General features: G+C 43.6%; 1 protein-coding gene across 2 annotated transcripts in view; it reads right to left on the reverse strand.

Moving 5' to 3' along the window:
• The window catches only part of C2CD2 (C2 calcium dependent domain containing 2), a 234,808-nt gene that overhangs the window by 84,946 nt on the left and 126,540 nt on the right, over window positions 1–23,322 (reverse strand). For both annotated transcript variants that reach the window (XR_016315248.1, XM_089691885.1), the window contains exons 6-8: window positions 20,261–20,377; window positions 15,359–15,476; window positions 13,197–13,299 (exon numbers count right to left, since the gene is read on the reverse strand). Coding sequence is in view for 1 of the 2 variants with exons in the window: in XM_089691885.1 (XP_089548011.1) it covers window positions 13,197–13,299; window positions 15,359–15,476; window positions 20,261–20,377 (338 nt within the window). In the remaining variant the exon portion in view is untranslated. The remainder of the gene's footprint in view (window positions 1–13,196; window positions 13,300–15,358; window positions 15,477–20,260; window positions 20,378–23,322) is intronic.

Consider the following 23,322-nt stretch of genomic DNA (forward strand, 5'->3'; position numbering starts at 1 on the left):
ACTTGTCTGAAAAAGTCATCTTTCCATTGCTTCCTATATGTGAAATCCCTGCCAGTCCCTCTGCTCTCCTATTAAAACTGAACACACTAGGCATGAGAGCACAGCATGGTCAGTTCTCTAGCTGTGGTGGAAACTCAGCCTGCTCTCCTCCAATGATCAGACTTGTCCTACACCCCCCTCCCTGCACAGCCATTCACAGGGAAGACCAGTGGCCCACTGTTTCTCCTCCCCCAGATTTTTGTGCAGCTGAGAACAGAGGGAATGCAATCACTTATATAAAAAAAAAAAAGGGGGGGGGGGGTATTTATTTATATACTTTTTATATCTATATACAGATGTTTTGCCTTTCATTTCTATTTCAAACTGAATGGGTTGTTTTACAAGGTGAGGGTTCACTGGCAGTACTAGGGTCGTAGGTTCGAATCCCAACCATGACACCACCTGCCTGGAGTTTGCATGTTCTCGCTGTCTGCGTGGGTTTCCTCCGGGTACTCCAGTTTCCTCCCACACTCCAAAGACATGCGGGTAGGCGAACTGGCTCCTGTCTAAATTGGCCCTAGTATGTGTATGTATGAATGTAAGTTAGGGACCTTAGATTGTACACCCCTTGAGGGTTAGGGACTGATGTGAATGTACAATATATATGTAAAGTGCTGCGTAAATTGATGGCGCTATATAAGTACCTGAAATAAATAAATAAAATATAAAGTTAAAGAATATGTAAACCCAACATTTCCTATTCCTGCTCTGTGCCTGCTGGGCCATGTACTTGTCTGAAAAAGTCTCCTTTTATCTTTCGATTGCTTCCTATGTGTGAAATCCCTGCCAGTCCCTCTGCTCTCCTATTAAAACTGAACACACTAGGCATGAGAGCACAGCATGGTCAGTTCTCTAGCTGTGCTCGAAACTCAGCCTGTTCTCCTCCAATGATCAGACTTGTCCTACACCCCCCTCCCTTCCTGCACAGCCATTCACAGGGAAGACCAGTGTCCCACTGTTTCTCCTCCCCCAGATTTTTGTGCAGCTGAGAACAGAGGGAATGCAATCACTTACAAAAAAAAAAACAAAAAAACAAAAAAACAAAAAAAAAAAAGGGAAAAAAAATTTATTTATATACTTTTTATATCTATATACAAATGTTTTGCCTTACATTTCTTTTTTAAACTGAATGGGTTGATTTACAAGGTGAGGGTTCACATATACTTTAAACAGCAATATAATAATCTTAACCACCTCCTGTCCGGTCATTGTATATAAACGGCCAGACAGTGGCAGTGCAGGGTTGGGTGGCCGTTTATAAACAGCCTCCCTGCACCCTGCTTGTGCGCGCTCCCTGGGAGCATCGCAATCCTGTGCCCGGTGTGTCCTCCGGACACAGTGGAACACCGATCGTCAGACGGGACCTCTGCGAGAGGTCCCGATCATGTGATCACTGATTGGCCAATCAGTGATCACATGCAGAGTAGTAAGCAATGATGTAACTTGTGACATCATTGCTTACTACGTGTGAAATCTGTGAATGATCACAGAGGTCACATGGTACAAGGCTATGCACAACAGCCTTGTACCATGTGACAAGCTGTGACCAATCACAGCTCACTCCAGTAGTTCTCAATGGCTGCAAGAATGCAGCCAGAGAGAAGGAGAAATGATTGCTTTTACATCCTTTATGGGTGTAAAAGCAATCGGTGTGAAAAAAAACAAAACCTTCATCACCCCCCCCCCTCCCAAGTAGTACAGTGTCACCATGGTAACACTGTACTGCTAGGATGACAGTATGTAAAAAAAATAAAAAATAAAAAATAATATTAAAAATATTAAAAAAAAAGGTTTAAAAATTATAATTTTTGGTTATAAACTAATTTGGGTTATGTTTTTCACGAAAAATATAACTGAATAATTTTTGGCCAAGATTTATGATGAAATACTATTTATTTGCAAAATTTTATAAGAAAAACACTTTTTTTCAAAATTTGTGGACCTTTTAATTTACATATCAAAAAAAATAAAAATCCCAGCGGTGAATAAATACCACCAAAATAAAGCTTTATCTGTCTCAAAAAAATGCTAAAAAATTAATATAGGTACAGTGTTGTATGACCGCGCAATTGTCATTCAAAGTGTGATAGCGCTGAAAGCTGAAAATTGGCCTGGACCGGAGGGGGGTAAAAGTGTCCGGACTGGAAGTGGTTAATGGGTAAGTTCATCTTTTAAAAAAAAATAAAAAGGTGAATTAACTCCAATATTCTGACCATCCCTCCAGATCCCACTGCATATTGCAGCTGTGATGCCCCATGCTGCCAGAGTAGCAGTCTGAACACCACAATACACAGTGAGTATCCATCCAAACGATTGCAGCAGCAAGCACTCATTGGTCAGCACAGCCAAGTGACCATGCTGACGAACAAGAACCACATTTGAAACTTCTTCTTCCTGAAGGTGTCCCAGAAGACAGAAGCACTTCTCATTGGTCAGTGAGGTCACACTGACCAATGTGCACTTGTCACTATGAGTGTACAGACCACTACACTGCCAGCAGGGGGCATCATCACAGAAATGTACAACGCTAACACAGAGCTCCTCACAATGTATAGTAATGTATGGTGCTTGACAAAGGGGGTGATGCCCCTGAAATGCGTAGTGCCCGCTCACACCCAGCATCACCTACTGATTCTGTCAGCTGGCTGTCTCTGCTAGCAGCTGTAAATGCCGCTGGTTTGCTTGCCTGGCTGGCTTGGTCTGATGCTTTACTTTTGCCCGCTGATACATCAATGGCTGCCTCTCGACTGTCCATGCTGCTTGGTTGCCATCACACTGGTTCTCCCCGGTTGATTTCAAAGATTTTAACCTGTAAGTGTGCTGCATTCAATAAATGTTTGTTTTATCCTATTAACTGCTTTCCCCGCCGCCTTATAGCAGAAATACTGCTACAGGGCAGCAAGGCTGCACAAAATCACGTATATATACACGCATGATTGTGCATTTCCGGGTTGGCCATTGGCGGCCTCAGCTGTCGATCATCGGGTCCTGGCCAGTGATTCCCTAATGGCACCCAGCGATCGCCCAGAATCACCGACAGAGGAGAGACCTGTATGTAAGCAATACAGATCTCTCCCCTGTTAGCGCCGGCACATAGCAGAGCAATACAAAGCAATGTGCTGACACAGTAAAAAAAAAAGCACACAGTTAACCCTTTGATCTCCCCAGATGTTAACCCCTTCCTGCCCAGTGTCATTAGTACAGTGTCAGTGCTTTTTATTAGCACTGATCACTGTATTAGTGTCACTGGGGATGTCATTGGCAGTTAGTTCCCTCCCAGTGTCAGAATGCCCGCCGCAGTCCCGCTATAAGTTGCTGATCATCGCCATTATTAGTATAACAAAAAAAATGCCAGTATCTATACCGCCATTTGTAGACGCTATAACTTTCACATACACCAATTCATTTACACGTATTGGGATTATATTTTAGCACGGAAATGGAGCAGAATACATTTTGGTGTAAATTTATGACGAAATTTGATTTTTTAAATTTTTTTACTGGACACGTGTAATAGCAAAAAGTAAAAAATATTTTTTTCTTTCTCAAAAAATTGTCGGTCTTTTCTTGTTTATAGCAAAAAAAAATAAAACACACAGAGGTGATCAAATACCACCGAAAGAAAGCTCCATTTGTGGGAAAAAAGGACATACATTTAATTTGGGTGCAGTGCTGCATGACCGCGCAATTGTCAGTTAAAGTAACGCAGCGCAAAAAATGGCCTTGTCCGGGAGGAGGTTAAATCCTCTGGAAGGCAAGTGGTTAACCCCAGCACCGTTTGTGGTTTTCTTCTCGCAGCATGACACATCATGGCTACTATGTGCAGAGGGGAGGCCAGGATATTTGGAAGAAGTTCACCTTGTCACTTTTTGTGAAAAAGTGAACTTCGTCTTTTCTATAAAGCTGAGCTTTGAGAAGTTGCTAAATAAATGTCTGAAACACATTGTTTGGAATTGTTTAATATGGATTTCTAATTTTGTTTAGCCAGTCTTGTGATTCAAGCACCCCTGCTGACAGCACAGCCTGGTCATGAACCTCCCAGCTGATGCTGCTGAAGCAGTACTAAAAAAGGAGCCAAGGACATCTCCAGCCTGTTGATTCAAGAGGGAAAGAAGCAACGACCCAATAAAGTCATCACTCTGCTCTCATCTCCTGTCTGCATGCAGAAGATTCTTACAGGCTTCCAGTGCTGCCCCTTCTTCTTCCAGGTTAAATTATGCTATACAGGGGATCTTTTTTAACCACTTGAGCTCCTGAGGATTTACCCCCCTTAATGACCAGGCCTCTTTTTGCTACTTTGCTACTACGAAATTTACATCCTTTTTTTCACACAAATAGAGCTTTCTTTCGGTGTAATTTGATCACCTGTGTGCTTTTTATTTTTCACGCTATAAACAAAAAAAGGCCAAAAATTTTGAAGAAAAACAATATTTTTTACTTTCAGCTATAAAAAATATATAGTAAACTCAAAGTTGGTTATAAATTTAGGCCAAAATGTATTCTGCTACATGTTTTTGGTAAAAAAAATCCCAATAAGTGTATATTGATTGCTTTGTGTGATAGTTATAGCGTCTACAATCTATGGTATAAATACTGCAATTTACGCCATTTTTCTGCTATACAGCGCTGCGCTAGTTTAATGGACAATTGCGCGGTCATGCAATATGGTACATAAATGAAATTTACATCCTTTTTTCCCCCACAAATTGAGCTTTCTTTCGGTGGTATTTGATCGCCTGTGCGGTTTTTATTTTTTGCGCTATAAAAAAAAAGGCTGACAATTTTGAGGAAAAAAAACTATTTCGGACTATTTGCTATAAAACATGTCCAGTAAAAAAAAAAATGCAAAAATCAAATTTAGTCATAAATTTCTGCCAAAATGCATTCTGCGACATGTCTTTGCTAAAAAAAAACCCCAATACGTGTAATTTAATTGGTTTACGTGAAAGTTATAGCGTTTACAAATGGCGGGAAACATACTGGGATTTTTAGGGTTTTTTTTTATACTAATAATGGCGGCGATCAGGGACTTATGGCAGCGACCAGCGACTTAAGGCGGGACTGCGGCGGACATTTTGACATTGGGGGGTACTGACTTGGGGTCACTGACATCCCCAAAAACACTAATACAGTGATCAGTGCAAAAAAAAAAAAACCGACACTGTACTAATGGCACTGGGGAGGAAGGGGTTAACTTTATTTAGCAGGGAAGGGTTATAGGAGTGAGGGGAGTGTTTTACTAGGGTGCGGGGTGTGTACTGGGCGGGACAAGGCTGATCGAGAAAGAAAAACTGTTCTTTCTCCATCAGCTCATCCTCGAGCTGTCAGGGAAGTGACAGACAGCACAGCTACTGCAGCTGTGCTGTCTGTCACTGTTTGCCACCGATCGCCGGGACATAGCCGCTAAGGAGCGGCTGTGACCCGGCGACTGACATCTGCGGCAGAGAACCGTGGGACAAATAGGGCGGCGGTGCGCAACCTATTTGTTTACAAAACACACGTCTTAAAACGTGGTTTTGCCTGTGAGTGCCGCCCTGCCGCCGTATATGTACAGTGGCTGGGCGGCATGCGGTTAAGTCGTTTTTTTCTTGCTTGACTCAGGCTTGCTTAGGTATGATGCTGCATGGTGGAGGTATGGCCAAACACATGGGCACCACACACAGGCAAGAATAAAAAGCGTTCTGATTGGATGCGGTGGAGAGTCAGGGCCATGACATCACAATCTCCACCTCGTTCAATCAGAGAATGCTTTGTTTTCCCTAAGAAAATGCAAAGTATTCTCTGAATAGTGTCAGCACCAAGGGAACGAGGGGCCTCCTGTGTTCACAATGTAGCCGGGCAGACATTTGGAAAAGGACCTGGAAGCCAACAGTGATCACTAGAGGAGTAGTTGTGTCTACGTAAGTGATTTCCAGCTTCCATGGAGATCCCACAGGTATGCCACATACATTTTTACATTGATCCAAGTTGCTGCACCAACACTGCAAGGGTTAATTGCTGGCTGAGGTCTGGGGGACATAGAAAAGAAGATCTACTTAGGTCTGCCATAGATGAGTTGAAAACCAAACCTTCTGTCATTCAAAAACAAAAATATCTCATACAACTGTGCCATAAATTGCTTTGTTTTTCTAAACAAATATCCAGCACGTTGGATCAGGCACTTTCAATTGTGGTGTGAAAATCATGTGTTGCAGCTGGAACTCCAAGGATCCGAAAAATTAACAATTCTAAAAGAGTTTTCATTTGATTTTTGACTCATCTACAGCCTGCTTTACCCGATCCTCCTCTCTGCTAGACTACACCCTGCTCCAAATTATTATGCAAATGATATTTTTCTCATTTCCCTAAATAATTGATGTAAATAACAGTCAGCATAATTCTCATGTTATCAGCTATTAAGAGTACAATTCACATTTTATTGAACAAACCTCCTAATGATAACAGGATTTTTGTTAAACATAAAACACTTCCAATGACTGTTCCAAATTATTCCGCACAGGAAGTTTCAAAACACTTTATAGGTTGTAAAGAACTGAAAATTGTCATTTGTTGTGTTTGCAGCATATTTACTGAAATCAAAAGCTATTTCAATCAAACTTTTAACAACATTTTAAGTTTTTAAACATTTGAACAGGTCACGTTACATTGTAACGTAGGACCCCTGATTTGATAGCAGATCACAAGTCTTGCATCCACTGAACTTGTGAGTTTTTGGACAGTTTCTGCTTGAATTTGTTTGCAAGATGTCAGAATAGCCTCCCAGAGCTGCTGTTTGGATGTAAACTGCCTCCCACCCTCATAGATCTTTTGCTTGAGGATGCTCCAAAGGTTCTCAATAGGATTGAGGTCAGGGGAGGATGGAGGCCACACCATGACTTCCTCTCCTTCTATCCCCATAGCAGCCATTGATGCAGAGGTATTCTTTGCAGCATGAGATGGTGCATTGTCATGCATGAAGATGATTTTATTACGGAAAGCATAGTTCTTCCTTCTGTACCAGGGAAGAAAGTGGTCAGTCATAAACTCCACATACTTTGCAGAGGTCATCTTTACACCGTCGGGGACCCTAAAGGGGCCGATCAGCTCTGTTCCCATGATTCCGGCCCAAAACATCACTCCACCACCGCATTGCTGACATCGCAGCCTTGTTGGAACAGGGTGGCCGTCCACCAACCATCCACTACTCCATCCATCTGGACCATCCTGGGTTGCACGGCACTCATCAGTGAACAGGACTGTTTGTAAATTAGTCTTCATGTATTTTTCTGCCCAATGCAGCCGTTTCTGCTTGTGAGCATTGGTTAGTGGTGGCCGAATAGAAGGTTTATGCACAGCTGCAAGACTCTGGAGGACTCTACACCTTGATGTCCGTGGGACTCCAGAGGCACCAGCAGCTTCAAATATATGTTTGCTGCTATGTAATGGTATTTTAGCAGCTGCTCTCTTGATCCGATGCATGGATCTGGCAGAAATCTTCCTCAATGTGCCTTTATCTGCACCAACCCGTCTGTGCTCTGAATCAGCTACAAATCTCTTCATAGTGCGATGATCACGCTTAAGTTTTCGTGAAATATCGAATGTTTTCATACCTCGTCCAAGGCATCGAACTATTTCACTCTTTTCGGCAGCAGAGAGATCCTTTTTCTTCCCCATATTGCTTGAAAATGGTGCTCTGCTTAATAATGTGGAACACCCTCCTTTAGTAGTTTTTCCTTAAATTTGGCTCTCCGGCCAATCTAATGATCACAGGTGTCAGAGATTGTTTTCAGTGATCAAAATAGCCCTGACACATAATGCCATCCATGAGTTAAACTGAAAAACAAAATATTTCATCTTTGTGACACTTAAATAGAATTTGCATAATAATTTGGAACAGGGTGTAATTCCTGTAGCCTCTTTTCCACCACTCTCCAGCAGTCTGAGGTCCTGACGTCATCACAACCAATCCAGGGTCCATAGCCCTGCACTGGACATAGTGAGGCAGAGGGACAGTTCATCATAGGAGTGTGTGAACGCAACATCTGCCAAGGAGCAGAAGTTAAATTGCTTCTACTAGCCCTTCTTAAAGCCCAATGTCGGACATAAATGGATCGAAATTCAGCTGGTTCAGCAAGGTCTAGCCAAATTTTGATCCATGTATGAGCACGCTGATTGTACATGTTGATCTACCCATCACTTCTGTACAACCAGCCTGTCGAGTTTTTCAGGATCGATCAGTGCCACAGGTTATAGCAGGTAGCACTGATCAGTGTATTCTGATGAAGGCGAAAACTTCCCACTGTCAGAATACAATAACTCAGCAGGGAGTATTCACACTCAGTGTGGATGGGGGATTTGGGCCAGTTTTTTGTTCAACCCACTGCTTGGAGTAAAAAAAAAAAAAAAAAGCATACATGGGCTGCCTAAACAAGCAATTAACCCTTGCAGTGTGGGTGCAGGATTTTTAAGATTCTTTTTGAATTTTTGCTATAAAACATATTTAGTAAAAAAAAATATAAAAAGTCAAATTTCGTCATACATTTGGGCCAAAATGTATTCTGCTACATGTCTGCTAAAAAAACATGTAACATGTAATACATGTAAATTAATTGGTTTACATGAAAGTTATAGCATTTACAAATGGCGGTATAGATACTGGAATTTTTTTATTTTTTATTATACTAGTAATGGCGGCGATCAGTGACTTATAGCAGGACTGCGGCGGGCATTCTGACACTGGGGGGGGTGGGGGGGACAAACTGGCGCTGACATCCCAATGACACTAATACAGTCATCAGTGCTAATAAAAAGCACAGACACTGTACTGACACTGGGCAGGAAGGGGTTAACATCTGGTGCGATCAAAGGGTTAACTGTGTGCTGTGTGTGTATTACTAGAGAAACATGCTGCTGTGTATTTCTCTGCTGTGCAGAGAAATACACAGCAGCATGTTACTGCTGGCAGGAGAGAGACCTGTGGTGTTTACACACAGGTCTTTCCCCTGTCACTGTTTCTCAGAAATTGGCGGGTGCCAGCGGGGAATCTCCATCCGGGACCCGGTGATCGATATCTGTAGCCGCCAATGGCGGTGCAGGTATGGCAGCGCGTGCGCCTCCTACCCGAACATGCAAAATCACGTATCTATACGTGATTTTGCGCAGCCCTGCCGCCCTGTAGAAGTATTTCTGCTATAGGGCGGCGGGGAAGCGGTTAACTATAAAAGTGTTTACACACAGGTCTCTCATCTGTCACTGTTTCTCAGCGATCGCCGGGTTCCGGCGGAGAATCTCTGTCTGTGACCTGGTGATCGATATCTGTAGGACGCCAATGACGGTGCGGATATGGCGGTGCGTGCCTTCTACCCCAACATGCAAAATTACATATACATATATATATATACACATATATATACATATATACATATATATATATATATATATATATATATATATATATATATATATATGTGTGAATTTGCGCAGCCCTGCCGCCTTGTAGCAGTATTTCTGCTATATGGTGGCGGGGAAGCGGTTAACTGTAAGTGTGAAACAAAAGAACTAAACAACACAGTAAGGAGAGCAAGTCTAAGTGGACACATGGCATGGGTGGACTTCCTATACTGCCCACTCTGTATTGTGAATCCTGTGCCGCAGTAAGATGGAATGAAGATCTCCAGTAAGAATTACATTGCTCAGATTCCTGCCGTATCTTCGCAGCAACCAGGCATGGGGAGACCATGAGCATTCCAGGAATGTTCTCTCACAAGTTGCCAGTATACATTGCCCCTAAAGTGTATCTAAATCCAGGAAAAAATACGCTAAAGGTAATATTAAAGCACACAAACATATCACCAAATTTTGGGGTAAAATATAAATATGAGGTTGCATCAAGTATATGAATTCCAAACATGTCAAGCCTTAAAATTGCGTTCACCTGCAAAACAATGTCATCATTTGTTACCCTAAATTTTTCATAGGCGATGCTTTAAAAGCCCCTACAGGTCATCACTTTGAAGCTTACCATGAAGAATGGTCATAGAATTATTACGCTCACTTTGACATGCATGGCACACTACTTCAGATCACTGGAAACTTCACAAACTGCACAGAGCAGCCCCGAACGTCCTCTTCTCGGGTCCCCAGCTGGTGTTCCTGGCCCCTCCCCACTGCTGAGAGCCCCCATAGCAAGCAGCTTGCTATGGTAGCACCCATGCATGCTCACTCCTGAGCCACCCGTGTGTCTATAAGACACACAGATCGCGGCCATCCTTTCTGCCCTCTCCTCACTGGATGTAATTGGCTGCCACTGCTGTGGCTTAGCCAATTAGGAGAGAGAGAGAGAGACCCAGGAGAGCCAAGGCTCCCTCGCTGAATCAAGATCAGGCTCAAATCAGTATTGGAGCGACTGTGGGGGGCGCAGCACACAGAAGGTTTTTTACCTTCATGCATAGAAAACTGGAAAAAAACCTTAAGCCTCTACAACCACTGTAACTGCTAAATAGGGAGCCTCTCATTTAACCCTTTTGCTGCCAGAGCCATTTTTGCCTTTTTTTTTTTTTTTTGGACAAATTAAAAAAAACTATTTTAGGCCAGAGGTTAGTTAAAACTTCCGAACAGTATAGATTTTTGCATTATGAATCAGCAAAAGGGTTAGAAACCAACAGGGAGACCAAGGAGTCAGGAGAGAGGGGAGCATCAAGCTTGACTTTTAGGCCTCATATACATTTGAGGTTTAAGGGCGGCAAAAATGCGCAGTTGCCCCCCAATAGCCCCCCCTACCTTTAGCTGCACTTGGCAGCAGACAGGAATGTTTACATTTCGTGTCCAGGATCCTTCGCATCCGTGGCAAAGTTGGTCCGACATGTAGCATGTAGACAAGCATGCCAAATGCTACGCATTCAAGTGAATGGGGAAGCTCTGCAAAAAATCCCGCAACCGCATGAAATGCACATGGTTGGGGAACACTTGTTGGCAAAAATGAGGTTAAAGCAGACGGTGAAGAGGCATCACATCGCTTCCACGCCGCCTGTCAGTAACCTCTGGAGCGTGATCCGGATCGGGCTTCAGAGGGAAGGGAGATTGAGACGCACGGCTAAATCAAGCCTTACAGAAAACACTGCCTGGATTATCTCAGTTCAAACATACAAGTCAGCTCACACCTGCTGAACACAATGGGGTTTATTTACTAAAGCTGGAGAGTCCAAAATCAGACTCCCTTCTGCATAGAAACCAATCAGCTTCTAACCTCAGCTTGTTCAATGAAGCTTTGGCAATGAAACCTGGAAGCTGATTGGTTTCTATGCAGAAGAGAGTCTGATTTTGGACTCTCCAGCTTTAGTAAATAAACCCCAATGTCTGAATTGGGATTTACCCTGTAATGGACTTCAGCAAGGGTGCTGACTGTACTTTCTGACATTAAAGCAGCCACTAGTAGGAGAATCTACAGATCTTTATAACTAATACATCCAGGAGAATAAGACTCAGGAAGGATGTAAAAGTCACATTAAAAATAAAACTTTCAAATAAACATTATAATAACCGGAGAGGTTTCCTTTCCGAAAACACATCCCACGTTTCCTTTAAACTGCAAAAGAATGTCATAATCACATCAAACCAAACTCTATTGACACAATGAGGTGTGTATTTACACAGCTGGATTTTCCAGTAGTTATGATGTAGCTGAACAAATTAGGGCTAGTTCACTAGGGTGGCCAGGGGGGTGGTAAAAGCAGGAGGTTGACAGTTTAATGTGGCTCAACCCCCTCCCTCCCCACCCCCGACCGCTCACCTAAACACAGAAATGCAGCTGCTCAGGGTTTTACACATGCTGCGACCATGAAGCTGTGGCAAAAGTTAAACATCATGCCAAATTCAGTAGATTGTACCGCCCCAAATGTGACCCATTCAAGTGAATGCAATGCACGAGGTTTCGGCACAGTGGGTCAGTATTTTGACGGTGAAACACGCGGTGAAAAGGCGAAATATCACCTATTACCTCCTATCAAATGCCGTGGCCAGGGTGCCATTAATAAATGCATAAGTGGACAAGCCCTAAGAGCCAATAGTGCACTTGTGTACTGAACCAAAGCGATCAACCCGGTGTTTGAGAGTTACCTGCAGGTATACATATACAGCATTGCTCACACACGTTCTGAAGATTTCAGGTCTATTGGATAGACAGCCCAATGACCAATCAGCCGCTGCTAATTCCGAGGCAAAGGCTTAGTGTTCTCAAACTGCGACTGGAAGTGCTGGTAGTTACATAGTTAGTCTGGCTGAAAAAAGACAAAAGTCCATCCAGTTGAACCATTAAAAAAAAAAAAGTTATAATCCTACACCCACAGTTGATCCAGAAAAAGACAAAAAAACCCAGCAAAGCATGATCCAATTTGCTCCTGCAGGGATAAAAATTCCTTCCCGATCCCCCAAGAGGCAATCGGATATTCCCTGGATCAACTTTACCTATAAATGTTAGTGGTACTGGCAGGATTTCCAGGTAAGAAGCTTTGAAATACATTTACAAAAAAATTATTTGCTGAAGAAAAGTGTATACAGTGAGGCAGGACGGCAGTCTTACTAAGAAACCTGCAGATCACGTGAGTGCTGAGTATCGCTTCTAGGCTACATTCACACTGGCGATAATCCACCCTGCGATTTCCAGCTCCAAGTCTCTGTATGTTCCTGTGGCTGGAATACGGTGTGTGCGAATAGCTGCAGCCACTGAGCCCATACAATGCAATGACAGGCTGTCGGAGGCTGCAGCTAGTTGTGACTGTCCGCACAGCCAGCAATTACCTGTGGTGATTGCATTTTGTTGCATTTATAAATCTCCTTGTATTTTTTTCCACTGAATACAAGGAATTCTCTGATTGGACAAGGTGGAGAGGAGGGTTGGTGATGTCACCATCTAGCCTCATCCACTCAGAGAACGCCTTGTACGCAACGAAAAAAATACAAGGTATTCTATGAATGATATTAGTGCTCTGCGAGTGACCCCCTGCGATCAGTGTGCAGAGGGGAAGCCACTTGCCCACAGGAGATTGTCGCTATCACTGTATGTAGTGCATACCACTACCATGATCTTCAGCATTCCCAAAGGCCTTCCAGATAGCACACATATGGCAATGAAAATTGCTCTATGAATGGAGGAGGTGGACCTTTAACAAGGTGATACTCACAAGACAAATTCTTCCTCCCAGGATGGGCTTAGGGTGGGTTTTATGGCTGTAGTCGTGAACCTTTGGACTGGATCATTCAACTGTACAGAGCACACCATAGGACCTGGGGCATAAAAGAGGGGTGACAACAAATCACTAATGACCAAAGTACACAAAGATTACTAAAACTTAATTTCAATACACAGCATAAAGTTGGTCTGGGAGTCTTTTGAAAGCATGTCAACATTTCTTTTACAAAATAAAAACAACCAACAAGAAGTTTTGTCTGTCTAAAAGTAAATGTCTTCAGAATACACAAGTGTTGGGCAAATCTAGAGCCAACGTGCCAAAACATGACAGCCAATACCGAAGGTCTATTTCACACAGGTTGTATGCGAAGAGCAGTGTGAACAGCAAGCTTTGACAAAAGATTTGCAGAGCTTTCAGCAAGCTTTGTTGAGGTTTTTAAAAGACCGTTCAGATCCAATTTGTAAATGTTGAACACAAATCCTCATGAGAGTGCTGATTGCCACTTTAAGCAAGCTGCTAGCAGGCTTTCAACAAGCTTCAAGAAGTTTTGAAGCCTGCTAGCAGCTTACTTAACCACTTCAATGCCCAGCACTTTCACCCCCTTCATGCCTAGGTCAATTTTCAGCTTTCAGTGCTGTTGCACTTTGAATGTTTTGCTAAACAAACGAAAACATACCTGAAATTTGTTTTTAAAAAGTTTTAGTTTCTGTTATAAGATCTTGCAAAGTAATTTTTCTCCTTCACTGATGTGCACTGACAGGCAGCACTGATTGGGCCCCAGTCCCCATCATCGGCTCTCCTCGTGAGGACAGGACTGCCGATAACTGGCAAGTTTATTTACAATGTGATCAGCTGTGATTGGACACAGCTGATCACATGGTAAAGGGTCGCTGTGATTGGCCCTATACAGTGATCTGTGATCAGCTGTGTCCAAAGGTCACAGCAATCAAAGGGGGTTGTGACAACCGCGCTGTAGCCGTCTTTTGTCTACAGCACAGTTGGGCCCAGATACAACACCTCCTGTACTCGGGGACCCAGATCAGTAGAGGGCCGGTAAACCATTATAAAGTATGATGCATGGAAGTTCCTCCAGGACCGATCAAAGGTTGTGCGGCTCTGACACGAAGCTGGGGAAACTCGATACAAACCGTAGTAAAGAACAAAAAAAAAACAGAGTGCACCAACCTTGCGCATTACCTCAGTAAGCAATTAGTAGATTTATTGATATAGGAAATATACTCACAAGAGTAGCAGTATAAAAGGCATATAAAATCCCAAAAACGAGACCCTGGATTTGGAGACACGTGCGAATGACATCAGGAGGGGAGACTTTCAGTATGAAGCTGATGCGTTTCGAAGGGGGGGTCCCTTCTTCAGAGATCTGGGTCCTTGGAGGTGTTGTATCTGGGCCCAACTAATTGCTTACTTAGGTAATACGCAAGGTTGGTGCGCTCTGTTTTTTTGTTCTTTACTATAGCACAGTTGAGAACTGGTTAAAGTGGTAATCAACACTCCTATCAGGTTCTGTCTTCAACACTTACAAACTGGAGCTGATCGGCACTTTAAAAGCTTCAACAAAGCTTGCTGAAAGCTCTGCAAATGCTTTGTCAAAACTGGCTGTTCAGACTACTCCTATACAAGCTGAAGCCTGTGTGGAACAGGCCTATGAGCAGTGTGAACATCAAGCATTGACAAAGCATTTTCAGAGCATTCAGCAAGCATTGTTGAAGATTTTAAAGTACCATTCAGGTCCACTTTGAAAATGTTGAACACAAATCCTTAGAGGAGTGCTGACTGCCACTTTAAGCAAGCTGCTGGCAGGCTTCAAACAAGCTTCAATAAGTGCTGAAGCCTACTAGCAGCTTGTTTAAAGTGGCAATCAGCCACCCCATTAGGATCTGTGCTCAGCATTTACAAAGTGAACCTGAATGGTATTTTAAAAGCTTCAACAATGCTAGCCGAAAGCCTTTGCAAATGCTTTGACAAAGCTTGCTGTTCACATTGCTCTGATACAAGCCAAAGCCTGTGTGAAACAGGTCTAAGAAGGTGTTTTTATTCTATTTTATTTTAACAATTTTATCCAGAATGAAGTACAATAATGACTTTTTCACCTGCAACAAGTGACAGCAAGAACAAATAGAAGTTTACACTACCTGATGGGTTGGCTTCTTCTGTCAATGATGCTTTGATATTCCGCACCTGAAGCTTCAGCTCATGGGCTCTGGGTGGTTTTGGGGGGCAGACTACTGGAGAACCAACCCCAGCTTTATTCTGAAATCACAAATAGCACACATTAAGCCAATGACCTCCCTGGTAACACATACGATCACTGAGCGATTTATCAGGAGCGCCATACTGGGTCAGATCTTCCTGGTCTTTGACTCAGTTCCTCATGCCATGGATTCCACACTCCATAAAACATTCCTTTAAGATTTGGATCCATGGTGACATGACTGCATCATATTCGTCAGCTGCCAATCTGCCATTCTACCACATCCCAAAGGAGCTCTATTGGATTCAGATTTGGTGATTGGCTGACCAGGCTACATTTTTCCAATTTTCATGTACTTAGTTTTGGTGATCAGGCGCCCAGTGCAGAGCTTTGGATACTTGGCTAAAAGAAGTAGAACCAACATGGTCTTCTGCTGACACACATTATGCCAATGACCTCCCTGGTAACACATACGATTACTGAGCAATTTATCAGGAGCGCCATACTGGGTCAGATCTTCCTGGTCTTTGAATACAGACTCAGTTCCTCATGCCATGGATTCCACACTCCATAAAACATTCCTTTAAGATTTGGATCCATGGTGACATGACTGCATCATATTCGTCAGCTGCCAATCTGCCATTCTACCACATCCCAAAGGAGCTCTATTGGATTCAGATCTGGTGATTGGCTGAGCAAGCTACATTTTTCTAATTTTCATGTACCTAGTTTTGGTGATCAGGCGCCCAGTGCAGAGCTTTGGATTCTTGGCTAAAAGTGGAACCAACATGGTCTTCTGCTGTAGCCCATTTTCCTCAAAGTTCAACATATTGTGCAGTAAGGAGAGAAGAAGAAGCGCCTCTAAGTGCAGCAGACCACTTTAATATATAATAAAAAGTAGGAACACTCACATGGTAGTAGAGTAATAAAAGCATGTAGGGTATTGTGGTGTAGAAACACCAAGTGTAATGGCTGTCACTGGTGATTTAGTGAATTTGGACCTGGTCTGTTGAGGGCAGCAAGCGGTGCATATTCCAGAACATTCATATTGGTTCTGCTGAGTCCATTCCCAGCGCAGGAGAAAAGTGTTTGCTGTGTTGCATTCAGGAGAAATGTCTAACTCATTGTTCATGCCATCATCTCTGTAATTCAAAAGACAACAGAATCTGCTCTGCCAAAGAGGAGGTGTAACAGCCAGGATTACATCATATCCTCTCCTCTGTCTCTGCAATAAAAGCAAACTACAGCTCCCATCAACCACAGGGAATTGCAGTGAATGTGGGTGGGTATACTCGGTCCGCCCCACCACTGAAGGTGAGGCTGAATTAAATCACTGCTTCCTGGAGAAAGGATTACAGAAGAGATGTGCCAAGACCAGTGGCTGGGGGAGTAGGTGCATAGCAGCTACCGGTCTTACAAACAGGAAACCCAAGAAAATTAGCAGTTTGATTTGAAAATGAATAGGCTGTTTCAGAGAAACTGCTGAGTGAACCAGAAGATGGATGACATATTCAGTGAAGGTGTGAAATCAGCAACAGGGGAATGTAAAGAGGTGTTTGCACAGAGTTCTACTTTAATCCCTTGGCGCCTCCCGGCCCTTTAAGGGTTTCGGGAGGTGGGGGCGGGGTTTTAGGGTCATTTGACTGCCGTGATTCACTGTTACGGCAGTCACATGATCGGGAAAGGTCCCGATCGAAAGAGGAGATCGGAACCTTTCCAGGAGTCCCGGACATGTGTGCTGGGAGCGTGCAGGGTGTGCGCTCTCAGCACATATGTTTTTCTTAATTGCACGCAAATATGCGGCCGTTCGGTGTCAAGGCCCAGACGCTGGGTGGACGCACATTTGTGAGCGGCGGCGCCAAGAGGTTAAAGGTGCACATTCCAGAGATACTGCTTGGTAAGTAAGGCTGGCCATACACTATAATATTTTCTGCCCAATTTCCTTTAGATTTATCTTCAACTATGTAGTGCAAGAGCCTGCCTAATTGGATACAATTGAAAGTGTTGTTAGGTTTGACTTCCTATTATATGGTTTTTGGTAAATCTAAACCAAAAATCTCAAGAAAATTGTATAGTGTATGGCCAGCCTTAGGGAGCCCATAGATGACTCTATTTCCTTTCCTTCCACCACGAGTGGAAAGAAAAAAAAAAAATCGCTCCACAACCCCATCAACACAGTCAGTGTTGATGGGGGAATGCCTCCCGAAGTAATGCCTCCCACGCTACTGTGTTCTGCCGAAGGGATGAGGGGGGGCTGAGGGGAGCCTTCCCAGCTGGCAGAACATGCTGATTACTGCTGGCAGCTTTAGCCACCGGCAGTAATAAAATGTGAAAAATCCGACAGGCTTGTTGTACTCAAGTCGATTATTGTTTCAACTTGGGTACAGTCTGCCTGCCCATACATGGAAAGAATCTTGGCCGGTTCAGCATGTACCCGTGAGTGGCCAGATTTACTGAGTATATTGGAGTGAGTAGGCAACGTGTGAGCAATTATACTGGCTGCATACTCGGTAATGATTCAACAAGGAAAAGGAAGAAAACTCGACTTCAAATCCAAATGACTCTTGTAATACACACACATTCTTTCTGCCCTGTGAAGCTGCAGCTTATTATTTCCCTTAAATATTTACATCAGCTTAACGGGGGGCCTAAATCTGCATCACACAGGCCATAGCGCTTTAGGCAAAAAGTCAGCTCCTGTAAGTCGATCCCAATCAGTTTGTTCTTTATAAATGTGCACTAGTAAAATAATCCAGGATGTAAGGCTGTCACAACACATCACTGCTCCTGATCACTTTTCTAAAGTCAGCCATAGATCAGGGCTTAAAATTTCAAGTCCTGAGCTACTAGCCAGGCCTTAAGAGTTACTCACCCCCAGTTGCCCCACACAACCCCTACCCTGCTACACCCCTAATTCCCCCCTAAACATGCCCTCATAAATTATTTCATGAAATGACACTGTTAAATGTTACCCACATTACATCAGGGCCTCCAATACCCCCTAAACACTCCATCGTACTTAGACCATGTACCGCATACAACCATAACCCCCCATAATCTTTTACTCACAAAACCATAACTCTACCAAGCATATCCTACCCACTATCCAACCCAGCAGTACCTCAAATGTCCCATCCTCTACCACTCGTAATAACCACATCATCCTGAACCTGTCCAAACATACATGTAGGTTTACATACAGACACATGTACATACACACACAAACAGACACCTTTACTTACACAGACACATGTACACACATGCACACATACAAACACATGTATACACACAGGCACGTACAGAAACGCATACATGTACATACACAGAAATACACATGTACAGACACATGTACATACATACACAGACACACATGTACATACACACACATGTACACGCACACACACACACACGTACACACACACAGACACACAGACACATGTACAGATACACACATGTACATACACACAGACACATGTACATACATACACAGACACATGTACACAGTCACATGTGCACACACATAAATGTACATACACGCAGACACATGTACAGATACACACAGACACGTACATGCATACACAGACACACACACACATACACGTACATGCATACACAGACACACACACACATACACACACAGCCCTATAAAAAGTTGCAGTACTTCGTTGTTCACTCACAGATCCGGGTACTGCACTCTAGGGGGAGGAAGAGAGCACAGCACACACTCCTTCCTTTGCTTTCACTTCACTCAGCTATTGAGCAGTCTGACGGCTCCCTGTGCGAGTGGCAGATCTGGCCCTGAGTCCCAAGCCTGCTCAGCAAGACGGCCCTGGGGACACACTCGCCCCGAACAGAATTTCCACTCGCCATTGGCGAGCAGGCGAGTGGAAATTTCAAGGCCTGCCATAGATGGTTCAAATCTTGGCCAGCTCAGCAGGGACTGGTCGAGATTCGAACCGTGCATGGGCAAGCTAAATGTACACGAGTTGATTGACCAACTTGGGTACAACCAGCATGTTGAATTTTACATGCAATGACTGCCAGTGGCTATAGCCTTCCCGCGTGCCCACCCACCCCCACCGGAAGAACACAAGGACTCTGTGAGAGGGACTCCCCTGTCAACACTGACTGTGTTCATGGGGGAATCGAGCGATTGCAGGAAAGAAAATCACACCATCTATGGCCAGTTTAATATTGACAACAGTGAGTCAAGCCCACAACAATTTGTGTCAGCACAGCCACTTGTTGTCTCCACTAGAGCAGCATGTGACAGGGTGACAATGCAGGAGCACACTTAGGAGCCATGGGCAGAGAGTTGTCATCCTACAACAGAAAAGGTCTAAACAAGGACATTCATAAGAGTTCCTGTAATTGAAGATGTGGATTTAAAAAGATTCTTTTTTTTTTTTATTTAGATCAAGATGTTAAAGCCTATAAGAGATTTGGGAAATTGCATTTAGATACTTTATACGTTTACAGAGCTGCATAAAGTAGGGGAACACAACCAGAAGTGTTTGGTGGCACCCCTGGAAACTCATTGACTGTAGACAGCATTGAATACAGAATGTAGAAAGTTGGTGTCAACTTCTAGTCGCTTCAGGATAACTGCTGTCCTGTGTAGACCATGGTGTCTGGGGTCTTGGATAGCTATCAATAGAAGCAGGGATGGTTGAAGTTTTTCAGTTTTTTTTTTTTTTTTACATACAGTGTGTTTCTATTAGGAGATTTCCCCATCACTTCTTGTCCCAGAGACAACAGGAAGCTAAAGACAAATTTTTCAGACAACAGATCAACCCGTACTCATAGACTACCCAGTACACAGACTACCCCAGCAGAAACGCACCTGGTAATCCTTTACATTGGCGGGTTTGGTGCTCAGCTCCACGGTGGGTCGGACGCAACTCATGAGGTTCTTCATTATATCTTCCAGGGTTTCCATAACTACGCTGGCTCCAGGGGTCTACAAACAAAATACATAAATGAAATAAAGAAGAGGAAGCCTCAGCCATACGCTGCAAGGATCAGGAAGCCGATTACTTCTGATGGACAACACAAAGAAAGGAAACCCGTCCAGAGAGAAATATGAAGGATGGTTGCTACCTGCCATCCAGGAGGACGTCTTGGCTTCAGTACTTTGAGTCCCCATCTTAGAACAAGTGCAAGATAAGGAAAGTTGACTTTCCCTTGTCACTTAGAAGTACTGAAGCCAGGCCCAGCCAGCTAGCTTTTTCAGGAGGCCACGTGACTATGATGGACTCCTCTTCCCATCTGGTGGTGGATGGAGTGGTTGGTGGGTGAGGGCAAGATAAGAAGATGGTTCAGAGGCTGACTTTAAAGTGAACCTGACGCTTTCCCCTGCGTGGATCGTTAAGGGCAGTCCCCCACAGCATGTCATTCTACATTCACCTCCAAGGCTACATTCATTACCAGCAGAAGAGACAGTAAGCAGACTTACAAGGGCCTTGGGACCCCCCTCCCATTCTCCAAAGACAGTCCTGTGCCAATCACCAAGAATCAGCACAGTCACGTGACAAAAGGGGATTGGTTCAAATTAGATGATATATCAGCTGCACAGGGAGTGCATGGTTTTCAATCAGATGGCCAAGTTACAGTCTTGCATTGTAAGAAGGTAAAGTAGCAGTACAAAGCATCAAGCAAATATGTACACACATATGATAACAATTGTATCAAGGTGTTTTTTATTGCCATTTATCAAGGAACAACGATGATTACAAAATCATGTCACAGAGGGAGGAACGCATGTTAATCAGCACATACATCGAATATTTCTTGTAAAGAATTTTAAACAATAAAGGTTAAAGTGGTTGTAAACCTCTGACATGAAATATGAACAAAGCATATCCCTCTATAGTGTGTATTTGTCTCAATTAAGAGCACAAAGTGTAATTTATGTCCGCTGCTTCATTCCTCTGCTATCAGCATGAATCACTTCTGACAAGGTTTCCTGACACCAAGAGAAAAATGGTGACAGGGGAGGCACCTCCAGATGATTGACAGCCTCAGCTCTATTCCTGTGATTTGTGCGACGGGGATGTGTCTCTTCCTACCAATCAGCTCTCAGAGCTCTCCGCACTGAGCTCTGCAGTGTGTAATTTCTGCTCCCTGCTTCCTTTTTTCTGAGCTCTCAGACAATCTTTACATTTCAGCACTTTGAACAGGAGTAGAGGAGAGGAGGGAAGACTGCAGATAAACAGGCACAACTTGCGTAGGAAAATTTGTTTCATCTCTGTGAATCACCTGGGACCAGTCATTTTACTGGGTATGTGTAAGGGTGTACGGCTACTTCCAATCATACATCATTGCCAGAGGTTTGTTAGAAAACATTACCGAATAAACAGCATCATCAAGGCCAAGGAACACAACAGACAGGTCAGGGATAAAGTTGTGGAGAAGTTTACACATCTCCCGCCCACCATATAAGGTAATGACAGGCGCAAGGCGGTTCTCTCGTTCTCTCCTCCCTGGCTCAGGGAGTGCGCAGCGATTGTTGGTGTGCTGTGTCCATCGGACACAGCGGATCACTGAAAAATGGAAAGAGCCGAAGATGTCGGCTAGGTCATGTGATCAGCTGTGTCCAATCACAGCTGATCGCATGTAAATAGGGAAATGCCGGTTATCGGCATTTCTCTCCTCAAAGAAGAATGGGCAGAAATTTCCCTCTCTAGATGTGCAAAGCTGAGAGAGACATCCCCAAAAAGACTTGCAGCTGGAATTGCAGCGAAAGGGGGTCCTACAAAGTATTGACTCCGGGGGGCTGAATACAAATGCCGCCACACTTTTCACAGATTTAGGTGTACAGAATCTTGAAAACCATTTATCATTTTCCTTCCACTTCACAATTATGTGCCACTTTGTGTTGGTGTATCACATCCAATCCCAAGAAAATACATTTAGGTTTTTGGTTGAAAACATGACAAAATATGGAAAATTTCAAGGGGTATGAAGACTTTTTTAAAGCACTGTATGATGCATGAAATACACCAATGATCTTTTAAAGCCAGCCATAAATGGATTGAATCTTGGTCGATTTAGCAGAGTTGGGCCGAAATTCGATCCATCTATGGGCAGGCCGATTGTACTAAAGTCGGTCCATCAATCAACTTTAGTACAACCAGCCTGTCAGATTGTTTGCATGCGATCGATACTGACAGCTGTAGCCACCAGCAGAGATCATTGTGTTCTGCCTGCATGGAGGACTCCCCAAACATGCTGCAGGAGGGATTCCCCCATCAGCACTGACTGTGTTGATGGGGGGGGGGGGATTAAGCAATTTTCTTTCCATTCACCTGTGGTAGAAAAAAAGAAAATTGTAGAATCTATAGTTTGCTTTAGGTATCTGTAAAGGGGGATTCTTCTAGGGATGCACCGAAATGTATCAGCCAAAAATAATGTTACAGCTCAAAAAATCATAGATGTGAACGTGTCCCATAGGAAAGTATGCTAAATGGACTGCAGTGCGCTTCTGCAACAAGCCCTAAAAAATGCATTGGTGTGAACCAGGCCTCAATGGGGAAGTGTATTTTTGGTGCATTCTTTTTTAACTCACCAAATATGCACCAAAAATGCGGCAAGCAGTATTTTTTTTTTAAACACCGCAAGGGAAGAGAAGCGGAACAGTGTGAAGACATACATTGAATTTAAGGCTGGGTTCACACAAATGTGGTGTGGTACATCGCATGTGATTCACACAGGAACCGCACCGCACTCCTGTGCAAATCACATGCGATTTGTGTACGGTGCGATTGGAGTCATACATTTTGTCTGGCTCAAACCGCACTGCACTCGCACCAACAGGGTGCAGGACCCTTTTTTGGGTCTGCACTAGAATTGGATCGCATGGGTATTCACACCTATGCGATCCGATTCTGCACATCGCACCGCATT

The sequence above is a fragment of the Staurois parvus genome, unplaced genomic scaffold (genome assembly GCF_062004578.1).
Source record: "Staurois parvus isolate SC_StPar_1 unplaced genomic scaffold, SC_StPar_1.0 ptg000574l, whole genome shotgun sequence".
Lineage (NCBI taxonomy): Eukaryota > Metazoa > Chordata > Amphibia > Anura > Ranidae > Staurois > Staurois parvus.